Source organism: Juglans microcarpa x Juglans regia, chromosome 3D, assembly GCF_004785595.1.
Source record: "Juglans microcarpa x Juglans regia isolate MS1-56 chromosome 3D, Jm3101_v1.0, whole genome shotgun sequence".
In the NCBI taxonomy this organism is placed as follows: domain Eukaryota; kingdom Viridiplantae; phylum Streptophyta; class Magnoliopsida; order Fagales; family Juglandaceae; genus Juglans; species Juglans microcarpa x Juglans regia.
This window is the reverse complement of record NC_054598.1, coordinates 15290154-15308220: the sequence shown is the minus strand read 5'-3', so window position 1 is coordinate 15308220 and position 18067 is coordinate 15290154. Positions and strand designations below refer to the sequence as shown.

Below are 18067 nucleotides of genomic sequence, written 5' to 3'. Positions count from 1 at the left end.
GACAACTCATGGTAGACAGAATTTAGCTCCTCCTTGAGGGCAGAGAGATCAGAGCGAGCATGACCCTGCATGACCCATAACCAAAAACATGATCCCTGATGTCATGCGCCGACGCCAGCTGAGGATGAAGGCGAACAAGTTCCTTCCAAACAGCCGCCAAGTCAGACTCCAACATCTTCACTTGCTAGGTCTTTTCCTTCAGTCGAGCATCCTTATGAAGAAGTGTTTCGTTAAGCTTCCTCTATTATTCATCTATGTCGACATGATTTTTCTTGTATTACTCGTGTCTTTTGGTTAGCTCATCTAAAGCGTTGTGCACCTCAGAGAGGTAAAGATTAACTTGACACTTGCTTTTCTCTAAGGTCGCCAACATCTCCCTAAGTTCGGTGCAACACCACTGAGAATTAGACAACTCATGGTAGACAGAATTTAGCTCCTCCTTGAGGGCGGAGAGATCAGAGCAAGCATGACCCTGCATGACCCATAACCAAAAACATGATCCCTGATGTCATGCACCGATGCCAGCTGAGGATGAAGGCGAACAAGTTCCTTCCAAACAGCCGCCAAGTCAGACTCCAACATCTTCACTTGCTAGGTCTTTTCCTTCAGTTGAGCATCCTTATGAAGAAGTGTTTCGTTAAGCTTCCTCTATTATTCATCTATGTCAACATGATTTTTCTTGTATTCCTCGTGTCTTTTGGTTAGCTCATCTAAAGCGTTGTGCACCTCAGAGAGGTAAAGATTAACTTGACACTTGCTTTTCTCTAAGGTCGCCAACATCTCCCTAAGTTCGGTGCAGCACCACTGAGAATTAGACAACTCATGGTAGATAGAATTTAGCTCCTCCTTGAGGGTGGAGAGCTTAAAGTGAGCATGACTCTGTTCTGACTCTAACTCCCCCCAAGCAAGGGAAAGTTGAGCTCTAATGGAATCACGCTCTGACTCTAGCAATCCCAACGAGAAGTTGTCCTGATCCTTCACCTCCCTGGCGCAATGGAGTTCATCGCGAAGGAGGAAAACCTCGTTGCAAAGAATGTTCAAGTCACCTACCAAAGAGTGCGCATAGTCATCTGCTTGCTCGAGTAGGATTTCCAGCTCTACTCTCTCGACCTTCCATTTCTCAAATTCCCTCTTGGCGTGAAAGAAAAGACACACCTAGAGCGAACTTCATCCTCCAAGTCAGCATGATCCTCCATAATCCAAGCCGCCAAATCGTCGACACCCTACAAAGATAAAACCAAAGAAAGTTAAGAAAATAAAAAATATATATACAAAAGTGAGAGAAGCCGAGTCAAAGGTACCCCAGAAGGAAATTCCTTAGTCGATTAGCCATGCTGCTGATGACTTCATCTCTAGCAGGACCAGAGGAGGTGGAAGCACCTCCCTATCATACCTCACCTCAAGCCCATAGTGGGAACTGAGGGAGAATGCCTCAGGAGACTCCACCGTTGAGCCCACTCCAATCCTGTGAGCCTTACCCAAATCCCCTATCGAGTGAACAACGTCGGTGTAAGCAAGTTCAACATCCCCCAAACTTATGTCCTCACTCACGAGACCACCCAGAGGAACACCCTCCCGAAGGGAAATGACTCAGCATCATCCCCAAAGGAGGAGGGAAAATGAGAGGGGATAGAAACATGGTCACCACCAGCCTCCAGGTCAAGTAGTAGAGTCTCTCCCCCCGAGATGGTTGTGGGCAAAGTGTGGGAAGTTGAACTTTTACCTTCACTCTCTTCTTCATGTTCTTCAAAAGTAGGAGCGTCGCCTCCCTGGACATCTTTTAGGGCACCATCTTCACTACCCTGAGTTCCCTTATGGGCAGCCCGATCAATAAGGCTCAACAAAAACGTAATGTCCACATCCACATTGACCTTGTCGCTTTCCCTTGGCAAATCAGAAGCTTCGAATGTAAGGAATTCGAAGGTTGCGCTAGACGCCAAATCAAATTGTTGAGAAAAAAGATCAAAGTCAAAAGCGGTAGCCAGGTCATAAAGGGCTTGACCCATCAAGCCCTCGACGTCGTCAAGACCTGGAGAAGGCGCGCGTGTTGGTGAGCGATTGGGGGTAGAAGGTGGGGTACCCTAAGGTCGGTTAGCCACAGGAGAGGCGTTAACACCAATGCTATAGCCCCCCTCTTCGTCCCTGGAAAAGGTGTATCCGTAGTAGCATGGAGAGAACGCTTCCATGAAGCCTTTGTAGTAGACTCAAAGGAAGGCTTAGTTAGGGGAGATGGCGCCACAACCTTCTTTAGGAAGAGGCAACCCTTGACCTTCGAACGATCAGGCATTACCAAGAAACGATCAATATTGGCGGGTGTTAAGAGGTCCTCAGTCTGAAGGTCGTCCTTATGCTCAATCGCCCAAGCGGTGACCATGTCGACATGGGATTGCTCCCGTTCAGATTGAGGTTCCAAAGCTACCACCAGGCCTTTGTCGTCGCGAATCTTAGTCCAGAAAACTCTTATTGGGAATTCCTAGCTCATAACCTCTGAATTGGGGTATTCCCAACCTACGCCAAAGATTAAAAAAAACTTCTTCATCCATTGTTTTGCGTTTGAATGGTTGCTCTCAAAACGGTGCTTCCTAATCCCAAAATTGCAAATGTTATCGAGATAGCTCTAAAAAAAAAATGCCAGGAACTCTCGGGCAGTTAAATCTAGGTATTCTTCCCTAGCGGCAAAACCAAACGAAACACGATGCAAAAACAAAGAAGATCCCTCCACGCGTGAGAATAAAGCTTCGCAGGGGCTAGCCGAAAAAGATCAAGAACGTCGCCTATTGGATGACAGAAAGGAAATCACAAACCGTGGGTTAGGGCACATACAAGAAGGGCAACTTTTTTTACGAACCCTTCTTCATCGATGCAGCTACGTCGAGGGAGTTCCAGGAGTATTGAGTCTGAGATCCCGTAGGCTTTGCATAGATTTAACAAGTCCCTGGCAGTGATGGTGGAACACTACCCAAAACCTTTGAAGCATGGGACATCTTTAGTAGAAGAAGATTCTGGGGCAAAACGGGTCTAGGATGTGTTTCATTGGGCCATGAGGATGACAAAGAAGCAAAGGAAAAGGAAGAAATGGGGGAGATTAAGGTCGCAGATAAAGAAGTCTAGATAGCGGGGTCTCAAGAATGTAAATAAGACAAAAAGAAATCTGGAAGAATATGAAAAATGAGAAGGAATAGGGAAATGAAGAGCACGTGAAAACTGCAAATCATCATTACCTGACTAAATGGCGTGACTGAAAGAGAACATGGTGACGGTTATTAGGTAACGTATCCAAGTTTAAAAATCCGCCTTTTGATTATTAGTAAAGACGAGTAGAGTAATAAATGGGCCAGCAGAGTAGTCCATAGGTCTAAAATCCCTAGTGGGGTAGTATAGGAACTCAAACGTCCTCAACTGAGTAAAGCAAGATATTTACGATTCCTTCATTGGTGAATTCTTCACGCTTACATGCGAGAGGAATTAGCAGGATAATTGGAGGAGTTAATATTAGTCTGACCCAAACTGGAGGCCCAAGGCCCATCATCCATAAATGATAGCTATTCAAAGGAGTTGTGTAGTTTAACGCAAACCCTAGTCGCCTTAATTATTAGGGAGGGATAAACCCTCACATTATCGGCTCTGATTATTAGGGAGGAATAAACCTTCATATTATGAATATGGGTAACGTGGTGATTCAATAATTTTGATACAGTATGGATAAGTCTTCTAATGGCTAAGTATTGTGTAAAGTTAATTAGTTTATAGTACTCATTTAATATTTTCTACGCCTATATATAGAGGCAGCAGGTAACCTTCAAATCATCTGATTGAGCATTATTGAATTATTATCCCTCACTTATTGCTGACTTAAGCATCAGAGGTGTCACAGGTACACCGTGCCATCCACATAACAATTTGTAGGTTAACGTTCACTACCGGTAGTGGGACAGATCCTTTATATAATATATATATATATATATATATATATATATATATATATATATATATAACTTGGGATGGATAAGAGTGTAAAGTTTGAAATTTTTGCATTTTGAAAAAGAAATTAATTTTGCTATATGGAAACATCTTTTACCACTTGATATTCTTAGTATTCTAGTTTATTTGTGATTGATTTCATAATTATAGTTTATATGAGTTTACTGAAAATGATTGTTCTTCTTAGCTTTATTACATGGGTAGTGCCATTATACCGCCCAGGTTTGACCACTGTGTGCGCCCCAAGTGCAAATTGCATTTTTTTTTCTTTTTTTCAATATTTTTTAAAAATCTTTAAAAACTTTTAAAAAATTAAAAAAAAATCAATACACTAATAGTCACTTCCTTGACCATTAAGTAAAAAAAATTAAAAAAATAAAATAAAAGGCATGAGGGGTTAAATTGAGGGCGCAAACTCAGGCGGCATAATATCATTTTCCTTATTACATAACTTCTTGTATTTAGTAAAGTGAAACAAACAGTACTCAATTTAGAAGAAAAAAAAAAAAAACTGAAGAATCATTTCTCATATCTCACATGTAGGGGTGTAAGACTATAAGTCCAGATTCGAAAAAACCATCTGGACTAAATAGTTCAGTCTGGATCGGATTAAACCAATAGTCTTATTGGCCGGTCTTGGGGTTTGGGTTTTTTTGGACCTGACTTGATCGAGATTGACCGAATATATAAATATATATATATATATTTAAATATTTAAATATTTTTATATATAATATATTTTTATATATAGTAGTTGTATAAATTATGTGATTTTCATACAAGGGATTATTATTGACCATATATACAATGAAATTATTTAATATTCATTAATTATATAAATTTTTAATATTAATATTAATTTAATTAATATTTTGTATTAATATTATGGAAGGTCATGTTTAATAAGTCAAACAAAAAATATGTATTAAAAATTTAAAAGTTTTTGTAAAGTTTCAGATAAGAAATTTATATTTTGTTTTGAGTTTTAATTATTAATTAATTAATAAGTGTTAATATAGGAAATATAACTTCTTTTCATATACTGTAAGCCTGTAACAATTTAATGGACATGATAATTAATGTTTTTATATGAATTTATTAAAAATTATATGTAAGAGTGTGAATATTGAGAAAAATAGGATAACCTAACACGAATCCAAATGACCCGTATCTCATTTAGTTATTCAAGTCAGCTTAAAATGAGCTCTTTTATGACATAGAATTTCTCAACACGATTTCGAATGAATTATTAAAAATTATTTGATGTATTTAAGGGTATAAAAGTAAAAGTGACCTCCATGTTCAAACATCCACGATAAACGACAGAGTCGAGTAAATTGTATCTTGGGACGAGCACGTGTAAGGCCAAGATTAGTCCCCACGTGATCGAGATCAAGGGTCATTATTTTATATTCCGGGCCATTTCTACGGCCGACTGTGACGGCTACGTTTCGCATTCTCAGATCCCACTCTCCAATTCGCACCTTCTCTCGCCTCTGCAAAATCAAGGTGATCTCCAAACCCTATTTTTCTCGATCTCGTTCTTCCATTATAAAATTCTAAAGCTTTCTTACATATTATTGAATCTTGTTAGTTATTGTCCTGTTGACTAATTTATAGAAGCAATTTGTGTCCCGCTTTCGGATGTTTGGTTTATGATTTCGCTTTCTATTCTCTTTGATCTGTTACTTCGACCATCTAAATCTGAAACATTTGGATTCAAAGCTGCGATTTCTATGTTTTATTTAGAACTTTATTGGATATGATTGATAATACGCGTGAGTTCTAATCTAAAGGTGTAGTTTTGAGTTTTAGAGAGGAGTGAATTTTTACATGCACGATATAACTCTGTGTGTGTGTGTGTGTTGTGGGATAAAATGGCATCCCATATTTTTTTTATCCCGCGATATGTGGCGCGTGTGGAGAGGGATCGAATGATATTCCATGGTCTTTTTGGTTGATGAGAGAACGTCACAGAAATATTAGGAATTGGAATTTGGGTCCTTCGATTATTGTAGTTATTATTTTTTATATTTGGTTTCGGAGAAGTTGGCCCATCGTAGTTGACAGAATATTTGTGTTTGGTTGAAGGGGTAATCTGGGGTCGATTGGTTTTTTTAGCTGCTTGTTTCATTATGGTTATAGGTTACAAATGAAATTAGGTGAGCTGTGTATTGGTAATAGGATCAGAAGAGTTTTATTAGAGTTTGAAGAAAACTAATTTTGATAGCTCCGTGTGTGGGTCTGTGAATTAGATTGCCTTGTTGCTGGTACATTGTTCCATCTGTTTTTTGTTTTTGTTTTTTTTTTTTTTTTTTCTTGTTTTCTTATTGAAAATATATTTCTTGCTGTGGGTTCTGTAGTGTCAAAATGGCAGAATCAAAGCCTGGATTGAGGAAACCAGTGTTCACTAAGGTTGACCAGCTTCGCCCAGGCACTAGTGGGCATACTCTCATTGGGAAGGTTGTCAGTACAAAAATGGTATTGCAGAAGGGCCGTGCCGATGGCCCTCAAGTACGCCAAATGCGAATTGCTGAATGCTTGGTGGGTGACGAGACAGGAATGATCATTTTCACCGCTAGAAATGACCAGGGTACATATCTTTCAATATTAATTGATGGAGTTTGGATATGTTTTCTTTATTGCGGCATTTTATAATTGCTATTTTCATTTGGGAATGGTTTTTACATCATCAGAGGACTTTATAGTGTTTTTTTGGGTTTCTTTGATTTAATTTTTAGTAGTTAGTGTTTTATAATATTTTCTGGTGTAGGCCGTATTTTTTCCTTCGATTAATTGTTTACATTATTCATATGAGTGAATACCTAGTTGGTTTACACATCTGAATGGAAGATTCTTGGGGTGAATAACGTGGATGATTAACACTTTTCATTTGGTAAAAATAAATAAACTTTAGTTTTGAGCTTTCTGGCCAACAATCAACCATCTTTGGAATGAGGGATTTCTGGAAAGTTTGCTTGTGGCTGGGTGTACCTATAGACGGCCTGATGCAGTTATTTGATTTGTATAGCTGATTTCCAATTAATTTGAGGGGGTAGAGTATCATTTAAGTAATGTAGTTTTTGGTTTGTTATGTGATCAAAAGTTGAAGCCCTCTCCTTAAAAGTTGAGATTGATTTTTGTGTTGTGAACTGTGTTAACATATGAGTGTATTCACATGCTATTTTTTTGAGTTTATATTTATAAATATGCTGATGATACCAGTGTGAGAAAGCCAATTGATACTTTCTTTTACATTTCTATATATATTCTGTTGAATGACACTTATAAAAAAAAATATATATATTCTGTTGAATGATTGGTGGCTTGAATTTTGGAGTCTACTTGTTGTGGCTCCTTTTAGGTGACCATTGTTCTACATTTTCTTTCTTTCTTTTGGAAGTCATATAACTTTGACAGGATGCTTTTTAGTATGAGAGTTCAGAGTAACCTATAAAAAAAAAGTATGAGAGTTCAGAGTATTGAAAGGTTTCTACAAATGATTAGATTGGTGAGCGAGTAATAAATCTTGTGCGGGCCAGGGGTTAGATTCCTTGTTCAATTTGATATGATCATTTTGGGTTTCTGCATATGCTAGGGAACCTTTAGTAGATATGTACATTTTGGAAATGCTTATGCTGTGATTTACGGTCATTGTAATGGCTGAATTCATTGACTTTGCATCATTCTTCAATAAATGAAGGCTAGCAATAAATGGCATCCTAAGTGATGTTTCATTCAAAATTTTTGCTGGTTGATGGAAGAAATTATGAGCAACTTTCAGTAACGGAGTGGCAGGAAGGGCCAGCATGTTTTGGAAATAACTTTGGGTAGCAGAGTACAAGATTTTTTTCATATTACTTACACTTTGCTTTTAACTAAAGATGATGCTAGGATTCTTAATAAAACAACTTTGCCTGCCAGCTAAAACAAAGATGATGCAGTGTTTTGTTTCATTTGAAAATGATAGTGCAAACTAGAGACTATTCTGATACCAGGCAGCCCAATATGTCAACATATTGGATCTCTCATGAGGTGTATTGGACCGGAATGATAGAACTTTTGAGGGCCGGGAACAGATGTTGGAGGAGCTAAAAAATCTATATTTACTCTTTTCCTTTGGATCTACAGACTTTAATGGTCTTAACTTCTGTAATTTTCCTTTATTTTGTTCACCCTGTAGTTAGGTGTCACTCTTGTATGCATCTCCTGTACTTGGGTTGCACCTTTTGAGCCTTTTAATTAAGTTTTATAATTTATAAAAAAAAAAAAAAAAAAAACATGTTGGGCCACCCATACAACTTGAAAGTCCAGGTTTTAAAATTTAAAGTTATTGAGCTTGATCGGGAGATGTGGTGCTTCCAGATTATCTTTTGTTGTGCTTTCTGTGATATTTTTGTTTTCTATGCTGCAATCTGGCTGATAGCATAAATGGTAGCACTATTAGTTTAGCAGTTACTTTTCTGATACTATTAGCTGAAGATTACATAGCTATAGGGGCTTTGTTTGGATGTTCAGATGAGATGAAAAATCTGTGAATAGTAGTGAAATGGCTTGCTTTAAGATGTTTTATGGAATTTTGGAAAAGAAGAGAGAAAAAGTTGAATGAAAATATTATAAAGTTAAAATATTGTTAGAATATAATTTTTTATATTATTTTTGTTTTGGCATTTGAAAAAGTTGAATATTTTTTTGTGTTCTGTTTGGAAGTCATATGTTCGATTCCCCCTGGGATAAAACTGCGATTTAAGTGGGAGGCCATGGTGGTGGTTGCTGTGCTAGTCTCCCTGGGGTTTAGGTTCTATGGGTGAGTCCTAAGGGCTCTGCTGTGGGGTGGTTCCCCCGTCGTTAAAAAAAAAAAAAAAAAAAAAAAAAAAGAAGAAGAAGAAGAAGAAAATGTTGAAGATTTGAAATTTAAAACTGTTTGTGTTTGAGTGTTTGGATGCCTAGATGGGATGAGATGAAATTTCTCATCTCAACTCAACTCAACTCAACATTCAAGCCAGCCCTGCTGTCGTAGTGCCATTGGTTTGTGTTTGTGATTTAACTGATATTCTGTCTGTATAGACAACAAACTTTTCTTAGTATAATCTCAAATGCTTTTCATGCGACTTCACCAAAAAGAAAAAAAAGTGTTTCCTTGTGTTTGGAAGCTTTACAAGGAGCATTGGTATTCTCAAATTCTTTTTCATTGAGTAAGATCCATTGTATTAATGAGGGAAAGGGATATTACCTTGGTACACAGGGAGTATACATGGATCCACTCAACTAACAAAAGGGAAAGCAATGGTATTAAAATAAATCATATAATTGGGGTTAACTCTCTTGGGCCAAGTCTGAAGGGCCTTACCATGATGAGGTTTCACATCTTAAAATAAATGATAAATAAGAGTTGTGTGAAAAGGTATCCGTAAAAAATTTATAATATTTTGCATAAAGGTTACTTCCAAAAAGGTGTGAAGACAGATTCACTTTTTTTTTTCTTTTTTTTTTTTTTTTTAAATTTTGTTATTTCAACACTAAGAAAAACCAATTAATATGTTTGAATTTTTTCTTCTTTAATTGTTTCTATTATGTTGTTGTGTAGTGGACTTGATGAAAGAGGGCACCACTGTAATTCTGCGAAATGCTAAAATTGACATGTTCAAAGGATCAATGAGGCTTGCTGTGGACAAGTGGGGCCGTGTTGAAGTTGCTGAACCTGCCGATTTCACCGTGAAGGAAGATAACAACCTGTCACTGATTGAATATGAACTTGTGAATGTTGTGGAAGAGTGACTTTTCTGGACAGTTGTCACTTCCTATTACATTCTCATCCTGACCAAAAAATAAAATAAAATCCAGAAGAGAAAATTACTGTCGTCTTTGGGGCTGCCGCTCTCCCAAATGCTCTTTAAAAGTTCACTTTTAAGTAGAGGAAATCTGGAAGCTAGTACTACGCAAGTTGTTTCTACCTTTGCAGCAGATCAGGTGGATCCATTGGTTGAACCTCCAAGCACATGGTGACAGCTGCAGCTCGATGAAGATAAAGCAACTGGCTTTTGGGTCTTGGTTTTGTTTGTTTGCTATCTATTTAGTTTTGGCGAGTACACGTTTTTCCTCTATTAGAGTAAACTTTTGATACTAAGACTATGCACGACATATCTCTATACTCTGTGTAAGTTGGTCTATTTCTGCCTGCATGACACTTCTATTTTTATGTTCTTTTGCTGTGAAGTTTCATATTCACATCTGTTCATCTGAAAAATTCACTTTTCTTGATGGGTACGAAGCATCATAGGTAGCAGATATGAGGAAATGCCTTGTTTTGGTTTGGGAATGCACTAGACACTGCTCACATGGTTTTTCCCCATGTGATGTGGATAATATATACCATTACTAACTTCAAAGAAGTAGTTGTGCCTGCTTTTGCAGTAGGACTTGGTTGATTGACAGGAGAGATTAGCCAGATTTTATGAGGCGTGATTTTCATATCATTGCCAAGAAGTATGGATGTTTACTGCTTTGCCTACTGCTGAAGCCGTAAATTTCTGTACTGTTGCACTGAATTTTCATACCGGATTGTACTGAATATGTCAACTGTAGAAGGTAGAGGAGATTTATAGAAAGTAAGCTGTAAGTTTTCAGCTGGATGTGGTACACTTGTTAGGGGGTGGCACTGGTTAAGGATTTCTACCTGTGAATTATGTATACGTACGGCTTCTGGGCTCGGGGACTTGGTAGCACACTTCGTTTCTCATCACCCCGTCGTCTTCACTCTGTACTCGAGTCCTATCCTAGGTTTCCATAATTATTTGAGCTCGGTTTTAGATGCTGATTTCGACTTTTATCAATAAACTTTACCTGTAGAGTTCGCTCTTCTTGCGTCTTTTCTCAATTTCAATCTGATTAACTAGACTACTCGAATAATCTTAATTCTCCAGCACAGATTGCTGGCTTTAATTATTTGAAAAAGCATATCAATACCAGTAATAAAGTCAATTGCATTTTAAGCATTTTACTTTTCCCAGTTTAAAAACACAGGTTACAGGCATGGCATGCAGTAAAAATCTGTCGAGGATTGAGACGAGTTATTCGTTTTGGTTTTTTTTGTGCGCCATGGGGTTGCCTCTGGCTCTGGAAGTAGGTGGGTATCACACAACAGGCTGTTAAATACACTTTTTCGAGGACGTCGAATTCACAGAATATGAGGTTTTTAATACTCATTAACCACATCTATTGTACGACAAAAGCAAAAACCCTAAGGTAGAAGAAAACAATTGCTTATCCATCTGTACCCTACCCCTCTCTGGAGTCAGTGGTTTACTTGTGCAGACATAGGATCACAAAGAAGTGGATGTGTTGCACTACATGTTTGCAGAAACAATTGGCCCTTCTGGAAATTCCCACTTTCTTTGGCTTTTTGTATGTGAGACTCTAGCTTATAATGCCCTCCAAGCAAGTGAAAGGACCACTCACATGGCAGATAATCAAATAATATAAGACCACCAAAACAATGGAGATATAATGCACCTCGCAAAATAGACAAACAATATTTGTGTCGATTGACAGACGTCACAAGGCTAAAACGAACAGATTATGTAGTATTACGATTGACAGACGTCACATAGGCCAGGTATCCTTTGAATCAGTAAGGCTAGTGATCAGGAGTTTGATGCAAACAGAAAATGACACGGGAAAACAGTAATAATCTAACGATATGTTTCTTAGCAGCAAGGACGATCCATAGGACATTTCCTCTATTGTCTGCTCCATTTTCAGTGCTTTTTAAAGTTGCCTTTTATCATTCTCTGACAGTGTGCGTACAGAATTTGTAGTTAGAAGTTCAGAGTACTCCGTGGATAAATTTTAAGAAGAATATGGCTTGGATCCTTCTATACCAAAAGGTTAAAAAGATTGATCTCATATATATACTTAGCAGATAAGATTGATGAAGATGTTGCAGTCAGATGATGCATGCGAGTGTTCGAGAATTCTGCTGTCGGTTGCCTCTTCGTAGCAGCTCCCTCTTAAAGTTTTCATCATTATTTTTCTTACTGGCTACTGGCCTTCTGTATATTTTGATTGCTTTCTGAGGGATATCAAGTACTAGTCCAAGCTTTGTTTGGTGGGCGTGGTGGGTACAATAATTTGCACGTTTAAAAAGTTGGGATAGACTCAAAAGATCATGCAGTTGCCCTTTGTTTGTCACTAGACTGATATCTTGGGCATTTGGCCTGTATGACATTGCTGTTGCACATGGATGGCTTGGCTTTGTCTCCTACACTAATCGATCGAAGAAGTTAATGCTCATTATACGCGCGGTTCATTATTTTCTGGAGTAGGAATAATTACTTCTGGACTAGGAATAATTACTAACGCAGAAAGAATTATTCTATCAAAAGAAATGATCAATATTGCATAAATAGATTAGAAAATTGATGCTCCTGCATGATCTACACCATCAAATCCCACTTGCGGCTTCTTTAATTAATTTGGAAGGCCCTTTTGTGGCATCACGCTGAAAAAGCTACAATTCTCGCAACGTTGTTTCTCTCTTTAGGCTATTTGGTATGACATCAGGCTGACTCATTCACGCCTGGAATTACGTGACAAAACTCAGGGCAGGGCGATCTGCTTGATTTGTTCTAAAAATCAGCTTCACCTTAGAGGAATATAGATAGACGTTCATGCACAACGTACAAAACTACTTTACTTCATGCCACAGTACTCCCATATAAAAACGTAGAAATAGATTATAGCAACCCCAAATGAAGTATTTTAGAGACAGTAGTACTTCAGAGAAAATTAATTGCAAATGGAATCTTGGACTGTTGCATATAGGTTAAATGCCATAATTAATCTGTCAAACCAGGATGCTGAACTTGCACTGATTAAACTTAATGATGCATGGAAAGAGCACTGAAGTCTGAATTGGTAATCCTTATGATGTGGCACCCAATCAAATTCCAAAAATTAGCACTGGTGTCAATATGTTGTATAGTACGGAGCTCTCTCTGCTTTAAAGTATGTCATAATCTGCATACAATGCAGGAATTTTGACGTATTAAATTAATTTTGTATCCCCCATATATAATTCGGGGCGTGACACTCACAGGTTAATTGACTAGAATCAGTGTTTCATGCATTATCCCTCTTGCATTGGACGATTCTAATTTTTCTGTCTTCCCATGATCGGGCTTATCTGCTTACCTATTTTTCAAATCTGAAAGAGAAGGAAGATATTCTTGCTTTAGGGAGGTGTTAATTCCAAACCCTTTTGAGCTTCTTTTCCCTCCAACAATTTTTCTTGGTAACTAATTCCCATGCATACAGATCATGGTCCTTAATTTCTTGTCTCATACACCAATTTACTGGCCTCTTTATACGTACCCACCCAAGCTCACCCTTCTCTCTCTCTCTCTCTCTCTCTCTCAAACAAAAGATAATACTCTACTGAGATACTCTGCCGCAAAAGAAACTACAAAATATAGTATCTCATGTCGGGCACAGCTCTTGTACGTAGTTGGTAGAATCTTCCTTATAATTATAACCACAAGCTTAAAAGATTAAAAATTTGTAATGAGTTGTCATTTTGCGAGACCAATGGCTGAACATGTGAAATCACATGAGGTTAAGAAGCAATAAGAGAAACTTTGAGGTCTACATCAACAACTCTCCAAGCTCCTGACCTGATCTTTTTCTCATGTGTCATAGAAAAACCATCAGAGTCGAGAGTTTTAAGAACTTTCCTTTTATGTACGTGCATTTTCATCATGAGCATTATATAATCCTTTAATACCGCATTGCATATATTTAATTAATAGCTACCAATCACAGTCATATATATCTAATGTTTGTTATCATCAAGTACTCTACAAAGATTAGAAAACTAGTGATCTGTACTGGACTTTTATACGATTATTCACTAAATAATCATGAACTAAATGAAATGTCTTCTGATTACATGTGATCGATCCGTTTAGAAATTGAACTGAAAGGATGATGCATGATATGTGTTGCGCTGGCGTGTGCATGGGTGTCAGTGTGTGTTCCACAAATAGAGAGAGAGAGAGAGAGAGAGAGAGAGAGAGAGAGAGAGGGCAGATTCATCAAGTGGGAATATAGGATCATGGCTGTGTTTGACAATGAGTGATTCCTACTGCAGTAATGCTGCTCATGGGAATCAAACAGTTGCGCCTTTTCTTTTTTCCTTTCTTGATAATTATCTTTTGGAACACGACGGCTTTGAATCCTGGTGCCCACTCTCTGCCCAAGGCGGAAGGTACCATGCATGCATTAGGCTCAAATTAAAGAGGATGGGCTACATGAGTAGTCTCACTTTTTATTGCAGATATAAAAAATGCAACTTAGCCAGTAGTACTGGGTTTAATTGAAACATGAATATACAATGGAGTGCTTGTTCATCAGATGTCCTGGGACTGGCATGGAAAACAGTTTGGTTTATTTCTTCGTTTCCAAAATTAGTTTGCGGACATAAAAATGTGATACAGTGCTAAAAAAAGAGAAAGCAAGCTTTACCAATCAGAAAGCATTCATGATACGATTCTCTATGAATCCCTATGGCTAAATAAACGAAAGAATCTGGTTCCCTTTCTTTATAGTGAAGGCTCGTTTCGTTTTCTATTGGAGTTTGGTACACACGCACAAAGACATACAGATCAGCGAGGGATCGAGGGAGCTGGACACAGATAACTGATCATATATTAATGCATGTAAGATATATATATCCACATATATATATATATATAAATGGATGGAGGCATGTGCATGGGTTCTTGATAAGCTGCAGCTAGCGAAAATAGTAGTTTAAGATTCGATCGACACCATTCGATACATATAGAAAGTAGGGCTGAAGATGCACAAAGCTAGCTAGCTAGCTAGCCTCATTGGCGACGCGTTGTGCCCACACGGGAACTCGATCCTTTGGCTTTGGTTTGGACAGCCATAAATATATATATAATTTATGTATTTACTTAATTTATACTTGGGAAAATAAAAAATGAATGTTATCTACATCGATCTCTACATGACCACACATCATCAGTCATAAATCTCATGAGATAGATAAAATTCTGAGATTATTAGAAAATGTTGAATTCTGGCGGAGGTAGAACATTTTATATGGTGGGCTTTTGTTTGGACATTGGATAAGATCATACATAGAAAGATAAGTTCTTTTTAAGTTCCAATGGCGGAAATTATGATGGATGAAAAGTTCTTTATAATTAGAGACCAACTACTATGTACATGAGCAGTTTTCCTTCTTTAATTTATTAATCTCACCAAATCACAGACACAGCACCGACATATTAATCCATGCATACATAAGATGATCATGTTGGTGTTAAAAATATAATACAAATACTTAAATATATATTTTTTTTATTAATTTTCTTAAGATAAATGATAATTTTACAGCAATGCTGACTTCCAATCTTATTTTATATTCTAGTCCATTTAATGCTCACACGTCAACGGAGAATATTGTATATGTCATGGAGTAATTAAGGGCTAATTAAGAACAACTGAAAACAAATGGCAGATAGTGCATATACGTAGGTCTTGGCCATAACCAAACCAAAGAAATGGTTGAACACATTTATTGCATGTGCAGCAGAAATGAATTAAGGGCACTGAGCATTCAGGAGCCTGAAAAGAAGCGATGCGATTAGCATTTTAGTTTCATCAAGAGTACGATGATATATATGATCGATCTTATCAGTAATGTTAGAGCAGGTGTTCATGTAAGTAGGTACTATTTTTAAAAATAATAAGATTCATCGATCGTTAAAAGATATTTATTTATTTTTTAAATATATATTACTTATAAATTATGTGAGTGTAAATATCTTCTCTATCTCATATTTTATTATATATAGAAAAGGCAGGCCAGTAGATCGAAATAAAGTAAAATTCAAGATAATGTTGTTCTAAAATATAAAAATGTTAGTCCTTGATGCATTAAATCATACATGCATGGGCCGCAACCTGCAGCAAACTAGGATCGACCCTCGATCGTACTGTAGGGTTTGATACATAACTTCTTTAATTTATATAATGTCTGTAACATGATATTAAATACATCCAACCAGATGCATGGCACTGTTGTGTGTAATTAATTAGCCCTGTTTTCTGAGACCCAGTGGGGATATACAAGTCGTACGTACGGAAGTAGCAGTACTGTACATCTAAAAACTTTGGCTTAAAAAAGCTTTCTTGTTTCAAAAAAAAAACTTTGGCTTTATTTCGGTGCTGAAACCGTCTGCATTTGATATTGTTAATTAGATATTGTTTATAGTCAAAACATATATTTTATTTTAAAATATTGATATCTTTAATTATTAATTAACATTATCAATAATAATATTAATTAATTGATTTTGTGCATGATTATTAATATTGTTATCTCTAATTTTTAATTAACATATGATTAGTGTAATTACAAAATATAAAAAAATAAACCATGCATAATCCAATATTAATAATGCTGAATGACATTATATTAAAAAATATAAGATATAAATGAATAATCCAATATATAAATGGATAATCCAGTATAGGGGTATATGCTGAATGACTTTTGCTTTAGGCAAAACATTTTGGTTTTAGATAAATTTTGACTTTGATTTTGGCTATATCATTGCCAATGTTCTGAGTTATGCTATTTATTGTAATCTCTTGATCTTATTTTTATCGCACTGTATTGATAGGACAATATTCATAAATTATTGTATCAATTTTCTTTTGAAAAACGATATTTACAGTTGTGAAGTGTACAAGTACCGCATAATTTCTTTGAAATAAATGAATAAATATATGATTCACATGAAAAAAAAAACTAACTTGTTAATAGTGAATCACTTTTTTTCAAAGCGACTATACGATACTTGTAAAGTCTTATTTCAAAAATATAGTATATAATAAAATATTTTTCAAGATGTAGCATCGTGTTTCAATTGATCCCCTTGTCAAATAAAGGCACTTGGGTGCAGGTATGCCAATTGCCAATTATAATTAGCTTTGTGCGTGGAAAAAACAATGCCCGTTAGGTAAACCGAAGATATATAATTATTATTTTATAAAGTATTTTAATTTCTTATAAATTAGCCGACAAAGGGAATCCCATGTGAAAGCTGCATTTGGTTGCATTATTAGTGAATATACCGGAGGACTAAGTGCATGCCGCATGCCATGTCCATAGAACACAAGTCTATAAATAAAATTGAGTGAAACTATTATATCGTCCCATTCTTACCGTTAGACATTTTAATATATTTAAATATTTTTAAAAAAATAAAAAAAATACATTAATATATTTAAAATTACTTCTTTAATCACTAAAAAATAAATTAACCAGTTATCAAATCGAACGATTAACTTGGAACGGTAAAGTAGACTTTCTCAATAAAATTTCGCAGTGAAAAAGTAAAATTGTCTTCGAATTTCTTTTCACGAATCTCGTTCTATTTTAATGCCATCATCCAATTAGAATTTTAAGCTCAAATACTAAAATAGAAAAACATCTTTATAGGCTATAGCTATAAATGATTTGTGCGTATCAATGTTATTCATTTTGAAAAATGTTTAAATCCATAACAAAATTGTACAGAAATAATTTACAAATTGACGTGTTTTGATGTTATTAAAAACATTTATCAAAAGGAAATAAAAATACTGATATGAATATCACATAAAGATATGAAGTTAATTTATAAGTTATATATATATATATATATTTATATAGATGTTTATTCATATCATGCATCAAACTATCAAGTCTGTGAGATTTTCTCACAAAAGTTGTAATTCTTTTGAATTTAGAATAGAACGTTTGGCCAGATTCAAGGGACAATATATATAGCCCGTGATTTATCTCAATTCATGTCGTCTTATCCCCAAACCAATTAGACTAATATGTTTACGGTCCAAAATTCTATATAAATCATGTAGGTGTAGCAACTATTTTGTTTTTCTCTCCTAGTTTAAGTACTAGTACTTCTATATAATTTTCACATGAGATGATCCGGCCTCTACTAGACTGTGACAAAAATGAAGGCCAGGTGGTAATTACTATATATTTGGA

General features: G+C 36.2%; 1 protein-coding gene across 1 annotated transcript; it reads left to right on the top strand.

Moving 5' to 3' along the window:
* The first annotated feature begins 5338 nt into the window (after positions 1-5338).
* On the top strand, positions 5339-10178 carry LOC121255782 (uncharacterized protein At4g28440-like). Its single transcript, XM_041156287.1, has 3 exons — positions 5339-5490; positions 6345-6574; positions 9569-10178. Exons 2-3 carry the CDS (start codon positions 6352-6354, stop codon positions 9757-9759), a joined length of 414 nt encoding a protein of 137 aa, XP_041012221.1. The 5' UTR covers positions 5339-5490; positions 6345-6351; the 3' UTR covers positions 9760-10178.
* Positions 10179-18067: the final 7889 nt, after the last annotated feature.